Source organism: Carassius auratus, chromosome 12, assembly GCF_003368295.1.
Source record: "Carassius auratus strain Wakin chromosome 12, ASM336829v1, whole genome shotgun sequence".
Classification (NCBI taxonomy): domain Eukaryota; kingdom Metazoa; phylum Chordata; class Actinopteri; order Cypriniformes; family Cyprinidae; genus Carassius; species Carassius auratus.
Genome location: NC_039254.1, coordinates 19253496 through 19268166, shown reverse-complemented (window position 1 = coordinate 19268166; position 14671 = coordinate 19253496). Strand labels below are relative to the sequence as shown.

The window sequence follows — 14671 nt, the reverse complement described above, 5'->3', positions numbered from 1 at the left end:
TCAGCCTGACTCAGCTTCACTTTAATGCACTAGAAGCTCCTCGTGAGAACAGAGTGTCTTTAACTCTATTGGAAAGCTGCTGTAATTGCTTGTTTTCCCATCTTTCTGTGAGAAGAACCTCGGATTTGTTCACCTGCGGCTTTGTGGAATAAGATGCAGCTGTGGCTCCGCACACACACACACACACACACACACACACGTCTTCACACACTCAAACTCAATTTTAAGCGTATTATCTCAGAACAAGGCTGTCTTGTCATACACACACAAGCACACATGATTATAACACACAGAAGCACACCCAAAATCTATTTCAACGTGATTTTTCCCCCCTTTTTATTTCATCTGATACACTCACAATGAGACGTCCACTCACACAAAGTCATTCTGAGAAGACTCCTTGAGCTCTGTGGAATATGTCATCCTTGTCAGAAATAACCATCGAGCTGAAAATAACACCTGCCTCTCCAAAAATGTGCTCTCGGATGCTCTGTGATGCACAGGTTGGGTATTAATAACGTCAAACACCATTGGTTTTCATGTCAAAACTTCATATTTGTTACCTTAACGCTCTCATTTTATTTATTGTTTTTATTTATTTGTACAAGTGTTTTCTCTAGAGCTACTTTAAAACCAATTTCTTCCTTGGAATAAAAAAGTAAAAAGGTATTTCTGGTATAAAGTATTTAAGAAGTAAAGTCTCAGAACTGCGAGTTAACGAATGTCTAAAGTGGCCGATCAAAATAAAGTGTTACGGCCTTTTGGAATGTGCTCAAAGTTTTTGTTTTTTAATTCCTTTTAAAATTAAGAGGTGATATTGTGACAGAAAAAGGTTAAATTTGTGACAGAAAATTGCATCGAAGAATTCAATAGAGTTTGGGTGTCACCCAGTGGTGATGTTTGGTATAGCGCCCAAACAAAATCTTACAGGAACCATATTTTTTTGTGATATCAACTTCAAATTTGAAACATAACTTTTAGAGTTCAACATACTTTTAATAATATATATTACGTATAAATAAAAACAGTAGATCATAACATTATCTTTAATGTAAACTTTATTTTTTACTTTATTTTATTTTTAAAGGCTTTCTTGTCATCAATAATCTGTTATGTATCATCTTTTGTATCAACGTTGCTCTGTTTTCAGTTCATTTATTCCCCCAAAACAGTGAAGTATCCTGTGGGATACAAACATTAATATAAGAATCAAGTTTAGAATAAAAAGAAATGAAATAAATCATGAAAGTGTATTTGAGTCCCAATAAGATGGAAAATAGCAATGCGTCTATTTTCTGATGTCTGTTTCCAGGTCAAAGGGTAAACAGTAGTAACACTAATGCATCAGATAAAGACAAGACTCAGATAATAAAAAGAATAATATAGAAATATACAAAACAGACAATGTACAAAACAGCAAAACTAAAAAAACAAAATTGACCTTTTGTATGTACAGGTATGATTTCTGGAGATTTTAGTGAACAAGTATGTGTGTTGAATAAATAAATGAGTGTTGTGTGTTGATGAGCTGGAGTGCTGTGTTTGTGTCCCATCAGCCAGCAGCTGGACTCACCTGGAGGAGCAGAGACACGCTCCGCTGAGAATGATGCGTCAGAACACAGAGCTGCGAGGTGAAGCTGATCCTCATCTGCTCTCGGTGTCACTCAACACATTTACACCTCAGTTTAACATTTACATACTTCAACTGCCTTTAACATTTACATCCATTTGGCATAGTTTATCATTAATTATTTTCATGAAATATTTACATTCATTATTAGTTATTTCATTATTTAAATAATCATGCTTTCAAAATGCATTTCGAATCAACATAAATCTGTTTACTCAGTTATGAACTATGAACATGGTTAAAATATTGCTTGCTTTGGGAAAACTATATTCCATTAAAATGTATCACAACTGGATTTTATTGATGTTAAAAATATTAAATCTAGTAATTGTGCACACAAACACATTCATTTGATTTGTAACTAATACAGAAATCTCCAGCAGAGTGTGTAGGAGACCGGGAACTCAAATCCTTTCCCCAGACACACACACACACACACACACAAACACACACACACAAACACACACTCACAAACTCACTCACTCACACACACACACAAACACACACTCACTCACTCACTCACTCACTCACTCACTCACTCACTCACACACACACACACACACAAACACACACACTCACACACAGACAAACAAACACACACTCACTCGCACACACACACACACACACACACACTCACTCACACTCATTCACTAACACACACACAAATATGACATACATTTTATATATATATATATATATATATATATATATATATATATATATATATATGTATTACTCAAAGAAGCATTAAAAAACAAAGAGTGGCCTATTTTAACAGCAAACATTTAAGGCAAGTCTACAGAGCTTAACTCAACACCCTCCTGTAGAGTAACATGAGTGCAGCAGCTTCCTGTGCGTCACGCTCTGTTCTACACACGCAGTACTAGTCATCATGATTAGCATCTGTTAGCTAGCATCTCTCCATCACTGATCACTCGAGTCGAGCAGATCCGGCCAGTCATCCACAGGGTCTTCAGGTGTGTGTCAAATACAGTCCTTCCTAACACTGTATCATACGCTAAAATTGCTAAAATCACTGGGATGCTTCTCTTACCAGTCAATACTCATTTGATAATAATCAGAAATGTGTCTTGAGCAGTAAATCATCATATTTTCATGATTTCTGAAGATCATGTGACACTGAAGACTGGAGGAATGATGCTGAAAATACAGTGGAGCATCACAGAAATAAATTAATAATAATATTTAACAGTTTTTAACAGCATGTGTGGATATGTGGGGCCCTATGAAATATTTTTGTAATTAATGTAATTTCTCTTAGGTAAAAAAAAAAAAAAGTTGTATAATTTTTTTTTTCCGTTATTTATTTTACATTTTACATATGTATATAAGCATAATATAACAATTACTATCTTGAACAATTATAGAACTTCTATCATAATGACATTTAATCATCAAAATGTGTGTTAATCAAATAAATGTATAAAATATTAACAATTTAGTAACTTTTAGTAATTAAACCATGTGTTTTATACATTGTATTGATTTTTCTCATTGTTAATTCTTCAGTTCACCCTAAAACCATAGTGCCGTTGGTATGTGTGTGTCTGTTTGGTGTGTTTTAGAGGATGTGTGTTTCCTTCTCACCGCTGGTTGTGTGTTCCCTGTGAGTGTGTGTGTGTCTGTTTGGTGTGTTTTAGAGGATGTGTGTTTTCTTCTCACCGCTGGTTGTGTTCTCTGTGCACCCCCCAGGGCCCTTCGCTCCGTACAGACTGCAGGACATCGCTCTGAAGCCGCTGCTCTTCGAGGTGCCCAGCATCACCATGGACTCTGTGTTCACAGGACGTGATTGGCTCTTCCAGGAGGTCGACGCCTACCTGCGCCCCGCCCACTCCTCCACCAATCACGGCGTGGTCCTGGTGGGCGGCATCGGCTTCGGCAAAACTGCCATCATCTCGCGCCTCGTGGCTCTCAGCTGCCATGGAAACCGCATGCGACAGATCGCCTCCGAGAGCCCACAGGGGTCGCCGAAACGTGAGCCTGTTACATCACTTCTGCAGGGTGTCCTGACCAAACTACACATGTGCTGCAGTCTACTCTTCGAGAGCTCGTTTACTGTGTGACTTTCTCTGTCGCACAATAATAAATAGAATATAATCAACATGGGTGCTTTGAAACAAATACCTCTGTCTACATTTCTAGAAAAAAAACTTGTTCCTTCAGTTCACTGCAGTTTCCAGCTGAAGGAACACTAGTGGCAGTAAAACACCAACATTCATTACTTTTTACACAAATTATAATAAATGGTGCAGATTATTAATTAATAAAGGCTTATTTTTGCACAATTTTAAGTGTAAAATAGTAGTATATGGCCCCAAAATATTTTTACCACAGTGCATTATTTGTAAAATAATAAAATTTGATGTTTGCATCACATAAAAGCTCCATATATTTGGCTTTTCTTACATAGTAAACTTGCTCGGTATCACACCCGGTACAGCATTGAACTTGTGATGAAAAGAGTATGAAACCAGTCAAAAGAGCTCAAAGACTTGTGAAAGCAAGATAAAATGACACAACTGCTTCAGCAAATGCATCTTTTATCTTATGTTTGCTTTAGTAAACTCTCTCAGTTAGGTTTAGTGTAGAAGGTACGCTATTTCCAAAAGTGACAGAGCATTAATCTTTTAGTTCGACTCACTGGACATTTCAGTTAAGAACTGCTGCAATACACACAACAGGGCAGGCATGTTTTCCCAATGAGCCTGGACTGAGTGTATTTGATTGTTTGCATGTGTGTGGTCAGATGGAGATGACATCCCTCTCACACAGCCGCAGACTTCCCATGGTGCACTGGGAGGAGGAAGCTGCCCTGGAACTCCAGAAATGAGGAGGAGGCAGGAGGAGGCCATGAGGAGGCTTGCATCACAGGTACACACACACACACTCACACACACACACACACACACACACACACACACACACACACACACACACACACATCAGTCTCCTCACAATAGATGCTGTTGACTGGTAGAATTGCTTCTGCTCGCACAGAAGGCTGTCTGAACCTGTGCAGGCTTGCTGTCTCAGCTATTGCATTATGCAGATATGTTTAAAAAAGAGAAGTAAGTTTGCCAGTGAGCCTCATTAAATATTTATTCAGGCAGAAAGCAATTTCCTTACAATGTTGTTAGATCTAGTTAAGTCACTGCATTAATAATCAACTCTCTCTTTCTGGACGGTTAAAGTCCTTTGAAAACATTTGTGTGAGTGAATTGGTCTTCTAGTCTAGCTGATGGTCTCTGTCTGCGCCTGATGTCTCCGTGGTGTCCTGCGCTGGGCTGTGATGTGATGTGATGGGATGTGATGTGTGTATTCACACTCAGTGTTTCCCCGTTACACCATCACACCTCATTAACAGAGCTTCAGGAGTGTGTGGAGCTCGAGGGGATGTGTCTGTGTGTGTTCTTCTTGCTTCTGTAAGTCGTTTTCTCATCAGTCTGAATGATCATGCAGAGACACAGGAACAGCATTTGGAAATAACAGATTATTTTATTTTATTTTACACCATAGTAGGTCAGAACGTTGTGAGTTATGTTTTAGCCAAACTTGATCACTAAGCTGTGTGTTAATTGTCTGAATGGTGTGAATAATATGAGTGAAAAATAGTTTTAATTCACTTTTTGTGTTTAATTAGATTAATGTTTGTATTTGTTTGTAACATGAATGTGTTGTCTTGAAAAAAAAAGGTTTGATATAATATGCAGATTTGTTTTACTCAGTTTGTTTGTTTTATTTATTTCTTTATTGAGTAGGCACTACCTCTGCTGCATGATCCTCAAAACTGAGGCAACTTCAGAAGATGTGTTGCCCTTCGAATCATGTTTTAAAGCAGCTAATTAAGCTAATTACTTCTTTAATGGAACCAGTTATGTGTACTTGTCTCAGAGATGGGTGTCCCACAGAAACTAATGACAAAGTCTTGCCAAATTCCAAGTGAAGGGAAATAAGTTTGCAATTTAGCACTGTGCCACTCAAACCTCTCAGGGGACAAATAGAGACGCACTATACAGCCACAGCAGATTGTTTTTCCTCTCCTCATTTAGGGATTGTTGTTCCACATCATAATGTGCACATCAGTATTATACGTATAGTTTATAATTACAGTAAACTGGCCCTAGATCATCATATAACCTGCCCTCCGGTGTTTGTCTGAGCTGTGCTCCTCTTGTCCGCCCCCTGCAGGTCGTGGCGTATCACTACTGTCAGGCAGATAATGCATACACCTGTCTGGTGCCGGAGTTTGTGCACAATGTGGCAGCGCTTCTGTGTCGCTCGCCGCAGCTGGCCGCATACAGAGAGCTTCTGCTGAAGGAGCCGCACATTCAGAGCACGCTCAGTCTGCGATCCTGCGTCCAGGATCCCCCCGCTGCCTTCAGACGAGGCGTGCTAGAACCCCTGGACACACTTTATAAAGGCACGTTATAAACAAACTATCAAGAGTGTGTTGTTGTGAAAGGTTCAGCCAAAAATGTAAACTGCTGAAAATATCCTCACCCTCAGTTCATCTGAGATCAGGATGAGTGTGTTTCTTCATCAGGTTTATTGAAGTGTAGCACTGCATCAGTGTCTCATCAGTGGATGCTCTGCAGTGAATGGGTGCCGTCAGAATGAGAGTCTGATAAAAACATCACAATAATCCACAGCACTCCAGTCCATCAGTGAACATCTGGAGAAGACAAAACCTGAAACACATCCAGCATTAAGATGATTTTAACTCAAACACATAGAGTCTATAATCCAGAATAACACTTCCTCCAGTGAACAAGTGTTCTGGTCTGAATCAGGAGAGAAATCTGCACAGATCAAGCAGCGTTTAAACAGATCTAAACTAATATGTGTCTGGATTTAGATCTGAGAAACAACAGATGATGCACTTTTCACTGGTGGAAGTGATATTATTTACTCTCATTCTGACGGCACCCATTCACTGCAGAGCATCCATTGGTGAGACACTCATACAATTTCTACAAATCTGATGAAGAAACAAACTTATCCTGATCTCTGATGAACTGAGAGTGAAGATATTTTCAGCAAAAACTGTAATTCTGTTATAAGAAAGTAAAATAATTCAAAAGACTGAATGCATGTGTTAAAGTTTGTTGATTGTTGTTTATCTTCAGAGAGGAAGATCAGTCCAGATGAAGACCTCATCATCCTCATCGATGGTCTGAATGAGGCTGAGTTCCACAAACCAGACTACGGTGACACCATTGTGTCTTTCCTCTGTAAAACCATCAAGAGGTTCCCCGTCTGGCTCAAGCTGCTGGTGACGGTCAGGACCTCCATGCAGGTATCGCTTTGATCAAAAATACAGTAAAAACTGCACAAAATGTGAAATATTATTACAATTTAAAACATCTGTTTTCTGAGTGAATCTGTGTTAAAGTGTAATGTATTTCTGTGATGCTCCGCTGTATTTTCAGCATCATTCCTCCAGTCTTCAGTGTCACATGATCTTCAGAAATCAGAATAATATGATGATTTACTGCTCGAGAAACATTTCTGATTATTATCAGTGTTGAACACAGTTGTGCTGATGAAAACTGTGATACATTTTATTTTCAGGATTCACAGATCAATAAAAAGTTGAAAAGAGCAGCACTTATTTGAAATACAAATCTTTTGTAACATTATAAATGTCTGTTCTGTCACTTTTGATCAATTTAATGATACAATTTTACTGATCCCAAATTTTTTACAGATCTTAGAAATAAAGGAAATAGAAATGTGTTTCAGTGACAGTTTTGACTCGGACCCCTGTTAACATCTGACCCTGGTGTCTACACATAGGAACCTTCATTTAAAGAGTTTACAGTTAGAAATCTTTTTTGCTGACATGAAATGATGAATTTTAAATAGTTATAATACATGTTTCTTTTAGTAACTTGGTTGCACTATTAAGATAACATGGTTTCATTGACTTTATATTGATGGTCCCTTTAACACATTCTATTGACTTCTCATTGGAATATATTAGTAGACTGGTAGGTTAAGGGTTAAAATAAGTTGACATATTTGAAAAATAACTTCTATTCACCATCACAATAAAGATTTCTCTGATATTAATAAGTCTACTGACGAGAGTTTGTTGGTGTGTAGGTGCAATGTTGCTCGTCGTCAACAGAACGCTCAAATGGGATCATCACAATAAAGTGTTCCCAAAGATTATTTCCTATGTACTAAACTCCTTCCTTCTTGGCAGGAGATCACCAAACCTCTGGCCTTCCACCGGATCTCTCTGGACGCTCTGGAGGAACACGACGCCATCGACCACGACCTGCAGAGCTACATCCTCCAGCGCATCCACAGCAGCGCAGAGATCCAGAACAACATCTCCCTCAACGGCAAGATGGACAACACCAGCTTCAGCAAGCTGAGCTCACACCTCAAGACCCTCAGCCAGGGCTGCTTGCTCTACCTGAAGCTCACCTTTGACCTGATCGAGCGCGGCTATCTGGTGCTCAAGAGCTCCAACTACAAGGTGGTGCCGGTCAGTCTAGCCGAGGTCTACCTCCTGCAGTGTAACATGCGCTTCCCCACGCAGTCGTCCTTCGACAGGGCCCTGCCGCTGCTCAACCTGGCCCTGGCTTCACTGCATCCTCTCAGCGATGAGCAGATCTACCAGGCCATCAACAGCGGCTCGGTGCAGGGAGCGCTGGACTGGGACGACTTCCAGCAGAGGATGGAGAACCTGTCGGTGTTCCTGGTCAAGAGACGGGATGGGACACGCATGTTTGTGCACCCGTCCTTCAGAGAGTGGCTCATATGGAGAGAGGAGGGAGAGAAGACCAAGTTCCTCTGCGATCTCAGGTCTGACGGAAAGCACTGGCTCTGTGTCGTGAAACAGAACGAACCAACAAACGCTTCTGTTCACCACAGACTACGATGCTTTGGAGCACTTAGATTAACTCAACCATCTAAAAGCAGCAAACCAGCATTTTTAAAGTCAGATATGTGTCCCTGCAGCACACAAGCAGTCTTGAGTCTCTGGGGTGTATCTGTAGAAATACACAACAACACAGTGTATGAGTCACAATTAGACATTTCTCTTTTATGCCAAAAATCATTAGGATATTCAGTAAAGATAATGTTCCATGAAGATATTTTGTAAACTTCCTTCCGGAAATATATCAAAAGTTATGTTTGATTAGTAATATGCATTGCTGAGAACTTCATCTGAACAACTTTAAAGATGATTTTCTCAATATTTAGATTTTTTTTGCTCCCTCAGATTCCAGATTTTCAAATAGTTGTATCTCAGACAGATATTGTCCTCCGAACAAACCACACATCAATGGAAAACAGAAACGGACTCTTATGACTGGTTTTGTGGTCCAGGGTCACATTTAAGACCTGCTCTAATAAACCACTGTATGACCCACATCTCAAAATCTTTATTGAAAACAGGAAAACTGAAAGTTGAAATACTCAAGAAATGTTTTATTTAATATGTACATTCGTAGGTGTAAAAATTGGTTTATGCACGAACATGTCAATAGATATGAGTTCAAACGATATTTAATTTTGCTCATACAATAATACAGTGCTCAGAGAGAGACTGTAAAAATATATTGTGCTGAAACGTGCCGGAGCTAGTGAGATCTATACATGAAGAGATGCCAGGGTTTTGATTGTTAAATTAAAAGCATATATATATATAAATCATTTCTTGAAAAAAAAACAAAAAAACAAAAAGATGTTACACATATTTTGGTAACACTCTACATAAAGCCTTGAGGTATAATGCATTATAAAAAAAAAATGTTTAATACACTAATTATGCATAATTACCAGCTAATCTATAATAACACTTACACTATGCATTTTAAATTTGTTTATAATTATTTACAACATGATATAATGTATTTCTAGACATTTCTGCACATTAAGAAAAATTATAATGCATTATACCATGTATTAAGTTCCTAATTCAGGTACTAAAATAACTAAAACTTAACTAAAAGGCCTATTTAGTGAAAATTTCTAATTTCTAATTCTAATTTCTAATTTCTAAAAATAGAATAGTATATCAGTATTACTCACAAAAAAAAAAAAAAAAAAAAAAAAAAAACTGTGACAGCCTCTTAATTTTATAATTAAGATTTTTGTTACATTTATGCATTTAGCAGATTCAGTTACCCAGAGCAGCTGACAACAGAGCAATGAAGCAATGTGTCACAGTTCCAAATACTGTACATGAAAGCTACACATATTCAAGGTTTTCTATTAAATCTGAGAGGGAAATATGATGACAGGTCTAGTTTAACACAAAGCTGTCGCTTGAAGATTTTCTCATTTCTTACACATTGGTTTTGTTTTTTAAAGGAATGGCCACACGCTTCTGGCTTTCTGGTTGTCCAGACAAGAAAACAGACTCAACAGACAGCAGACGATTGAGCTGGGTCACCATATCCTGAAAGCACACATATTCAAGGTAAGAGTGTTGTACACAGATCGCCATCATTATCTGAGATTTCATGCATTAAAGCTTCTTGTGTGTGGTGCTGTAGGGACTGAGTAAGAAGGTTGGGGTTTCTTCATCCGTCCTGCAAGGGCTGTGGGTGTCATACAGCACCGAGAGTTTATCCACAGCTCTGGCGTCGCTCAGAAACCTTTACACACCCAACATTAAGGTGCTTCTCCACTCTACCCTGGACAAAAAATCAACCGTGTATTATTTTCTGGCTCTGCAGCATTAGGTTTATTTCTCACGTGCATGCTCTGTAGGTGTCCCGGCTGCTGATTCTGGGCGGCGCTAATGTGAATTACCGTACGGAGGTGTTAAACAACGCTCCGCTGCTGTGTGTGCACGCTCACCTGGGCTACTCGGAGATGGTGCACCTGCTGCTGGAGAACGGCGTCAGTGTGGACTCTGCATCTGAGAGCGGCCTCACTCCGCTGGGCTACGCCTCCGCCGCCGGACACCTGGCCATCGTCACTGCCCTGTGCAAGAGGGGAGCAAAGGTACGAGGAATCACGCTGCACAATACATGCACTTGGGTTTCTGAGACTGAGAGCAATCAGATAGTATATCAGTATTACTAAATGACTGATGGAATCCATGCATGATTCACAGAATTAGCATCATCCAGTCAATCAGACTGGAGCTTTTATTTGGGCATATTTGATGAATGATATCCTCTCCACAGCTCGACCACCTGGACAAGCTCGGTCAATGTGCTCTAGTGCATGCTGCTCTCCGAGGACATCTGGAGGTGATGAAGTTTCTCCTTCAGAGTGACTGGGGCCCCTCCCCCACTGAGTCACAGGCCACGCCCTCCCCCACACGAGCCACGCCCCCAGAGTCACAGCAGCAGGAGTCTGAACAGCAGACACAAGCGGACGCTCAGACTCCGCAGCAGACGTCTCGGGAGCCTGCGAGCTTCAGCAAGAGTGTGGCAGTGCAGCAGGCCTTTACAGCAGCAGCCAGCATGGGTCACACTGAGGTACCGGCCTCAGATCACCCACAAACTCACAGAAATCTATTACATTTTGTGGTCCTGCTAACTGTGTCTGTGTCTCTCAGGTTGTGTCTTATCTCTTGGACTTGCCTGACGGGGATGAAGAGGACACTCCTCGTGCCCAGATGAACAGCTATGACACCCTGTGGGGCGAGACAGGTAGAGGGTCAATAACTGTGTTCAAAGTCTACTGAGCTTCCTACATAGACTCTATCAGATCAGTCATAAACCAAACCAACCAGCTACAAGGAGAATCACAACATTACAAACTTTGTCTTAATATCAGCCACGTTTATTCTTCTCGGCTAATTAAAAAGTTTAATTAGTGACATTTTAAAATCTTTATTTGAATATGGCAACATAACATCACGCTCTACAATATTTCTATGAATGAATCGCTGACAGACACGATCAGCCAATCACTGTGTGCATAGTTAATAAGCTTGATGACATCATCCACTGCAACGAGCTCAGCCCCGCCCCCTTCCTCTAGTCCTTCGTGAGCTTAAATCTTTCACTGCTCTCCAGGAGCTCTGTTAGTGGTGAGAAACACGTGTTGTTACCCTAAAGAGAATGTTGTGAGACTGTCCCTGTGGTGACTGAGCGCTCTGTCCGGCTCGTGTCCTCAGCGCTGACCGCTGCAGCCGGCCGAGGGAAGCTGGACGTCTGTCAGATGCTGCTGGAGCAGGGCTCGTCCGTGACCCAGCCCAACCGCAGAGGAGTGTGTCCGCTCTTCAGCTCTGTGCGTCAGGGCCACTGGCAGGTAACTGAGACACACACACGTCTGTCATCTCCAGAGAGTGTTTCTGCATGCTTCAGCTGTACACACTCTTGCAGACGGTGGATCTGCTGGTGTCACACGGAGCAGACGTGAACCTGGCTGATAAACAGGGCCGGACTGCGCTCATGATGGCGGCTTCGGAGGGACACCTGGACACAGTGGAGCTCCTCGTGGCTCAGGGTACATCACACACACCTGTACGAGCTGCAACACACGTGACAGTAGTGTAACCCTTTCAGTTACTTTGTTAAAGTCATGTAACTGATTACTTTTCTACATGTGTAGCAAATGTATTATCTAATTACGTTCTTAAATTTACCAGCTGACAGCTATTCAATTGAATTCATCATCAGTTACCTGACATTCTCAAGATGAATCTGTTCTGATAGTTTAGCTCTGAGTTCTTCTCAGGTGAAGGACAGTAAGCGCTGATATGGAGGTGTGTGAGGTGTGTGTGTGTGCAGGAGCGTGTGTGGATCTGAAGGATAAGGAGGGTCTGACGGCGCTCAGCTGGGGCTGTCTGAAAGGACATCTGTCTGTGGTTCGTTTCTTGGTGGAGAGAGGAGCTGCCACGGACCACGCCGATAAAAACGGACGAACGCCTCTCGATCTGGCCGCCTTCTACGGAGACTCTGACGTGGTGAGCCAGGTCTCAGTTCGCTTGACAACATTAGGTTAAAAAATACTTCAACTTTTCTAAATATTCCCCCAAGAGCTTTCAAACTACATCCACCAAACTCAAAACACACCTTCAGATGATTTTGACCACATCTGGACTTTTGGCTTTCCCTCAGTGGACTTAGATTTACTTTGAGAAGCTCCGGCTGTAATGAAAGCCTGTTGTGCTACTGAAGCACATAATCAAATATCCAAAGCCCATCCACAGAGTTAATCGTGTATGAATCGAAATAGAAATCTGTGTACCAGGCTAGTACACAGAAATAAATAAATAAATGTATTAGACTATTTTATTAATAAATATTCTTTTTTTCATATTGAGAATCAAGCAAACTGTACAAACAATAGTACATATAACCAACCACCTCATAAAAACCAACAAATTGGTTGCATTGCTTCCAAGTTTTTACTTTTACCGGTAGATATTTTTCCAAATACAGTTACATTTGTTCAAATATAGGCATCACATCAGCTATTTAAACTACAGCTTCTTTTTGCTGGTGTGTCTCAGGTTCAGTTCCTGGCGGATCATGGGGCTGTGATCGAGCATGTGGACTACAGCGGGATGCGTCCTCTGGACCGCGCCGTCGGCTGCAGAAACACGTCTGTGGTGCTCGCCCTGCTGAAGAAAGGAGCCAAAATCGGTATGACATGTAACCAACTAATCCGACATCAAGCCCTCGTTCGATCCTATTGAGCTTGATCGGAATTTAATTTCCATCTGTTGAAAGGGATAATGTAGTCCTGTAGGGAGACAGTTATGCTTAAACACTTGAATATGACTGGTTTTCCAAATGTGGATTAAAACATACAGCACATGCAGTGCTTTGATGCACATGTGACCCCGGAGCACAAGACCAGTCATAAAGGATTTATACATCATCTGAAATCTGAAAAATAAATCATCTCTCCATTGCTGTATGGTTTGTTAGGAGGACAATATTTGTCTGAGATACAACTATTTCTTCTTGAACTGGTAAATTGTGGAGAAAAAATATTTGCATAACTCTACATAACGTTAAAGTTAAAGGCAATCCACTTCTGGAGATTTGTGAGTTTTCTCAATGTTTTGTAGTATAAACTTGAAAAGAAGTTGAGAAAACGTACAAATCTCCTGAAGCTGGTTTCCTTAAACTTTAAAGGCAAAGTAAAAGCAGAAATCACTGACGATCCCCAAAAGGAAAACTTCACTGGTTTGGTCTATACGAATATAAATGACTGTAAATCCCTGTGTACTGTGTGTGTGTGTGTGTGTGTGTGTGTGTGTGTGTGTGTGTGTGTGTGTGTGAGTGTGTGTGTGTGAGTGTGTGTGTGTGTGTGTGTGAGTGTGTCTTCATGTAGCTCAGCTTGTGTTTGGCTGCTCCTCATACTTCACTGACTCTTGGTTGTGTGTCTCTAGATCCGTGCTCTTTATGTTTGTGGTGTTTGCCTTGGATTTCACTCGCTACCTGTTTCTCTTTCTCTCTGTACAGATCGTAAGGGCCTAGATGATGTATGCTGCTGGAGAAGTTCACTAATATAACTTGGTGCCAGTCCATTTAACCCCTTAAAACAAATAATCCTAACTTGTACTGAATTCTAAATTTGACTGGAAGCCAGTGAAGGGGTGCTTACAGATTTCCTAGTCCCAGTTTAAAGCCTGGCAGCAGCATTTTGAAGCAGATGCAAGCATGAAATTGATGCATGAGAAATGCTATATTACAGTAAATTGCAATTAAAAAAAAAAGCATATCATCTTCCAAATCATTAAAAGACAGAAAATGTTTCAATTTCACTATATTCCTTAATTGAAAAAAAACAAAAACAAAAAACTCTTACCACAGAATCGATATGCTTAACAAACTTTAACTTTGCATCCAAAATGACTCTGAGACTCCTTGCATGATTATGTACCTTAGATTCAAAGGGGCCTAACTGATTGATTATAAGTTCAGGAGAACTCACTTCAGTCTTTGATTCATTCAGGTGAAGAACATTTGCTGCCGTCCACTCCTAAATATCATTAAAACATTCAAAGAGAGGCTTTAAGGCCAAATTATTCCCCATTTTTATAGGCAGATAAAGCTGACTTTACCTCCACCTTCTCATTCTTCA

The 14671-nt window shown here is 40.5% G+C and overlaps 1 protein-coding gene across 5 annotated transcripts in view; it reads left to right on the top strand.

The window, feature by feature from the left end:
- Positions 1-14671, top strand: part of LOC113112076 (protein TANC2-like) — a 45556-nt gene that overhangs the window by 24561 nt on the left and 6324 nt on the right. For 3 of the 5 annotated variants that reach the window (XM_026277462.1, XM_026277459.1, XM_026277460.1), the window contains exons 5-20: positions 1557-1631; positions 3344-3625; positions 4398-4522; positions 5840-6071; positions 6778-6947; positions 7860-8467; positions 9983-10091; positions 10168-10290; positions 10385-10621; positions 10807-11103; positions 11184-11277; positions 11748-11881; positions 11956-12079; positions 12364-12539; positions 13089-13221; positions 14050-14052. In XM_026277462.1, the coding sequence (XP_026133247.1) occupies positions 1557-1631; positions 3344-3625; positions 4398-4522; positions 5840-6071; positions 6778-6947; positions 7860-8467; positions 9983-10091; positions 10168-10290; positions 10385-10621; positions 10807-11103; positions 11184-11277; positions 11748-11881; positions 11956-12079; positions 12364-12539; positions 13089-13221; positions 14050-14052 (2922 nt within the window). The remainder of the gene's footprint in view (positions 1-1556; positions 1632-3343; positions 3626-4397; positions 4523-5839; positions 6072-6777; positions 6948-7859; positions 8468-9982; positions 10092-10167; positions 10291-10384; positions 10622-10806; positions 11104-11183; positions 11278-11747; positions 11882-11955; positions 12080-12363; positions 12540-13088; positions 13222-14049; positions 14053-14671) is intronic. The other 2 variants (XM_026277461.1, XM_026277463.1) reach the window with 1 other exon arrangement.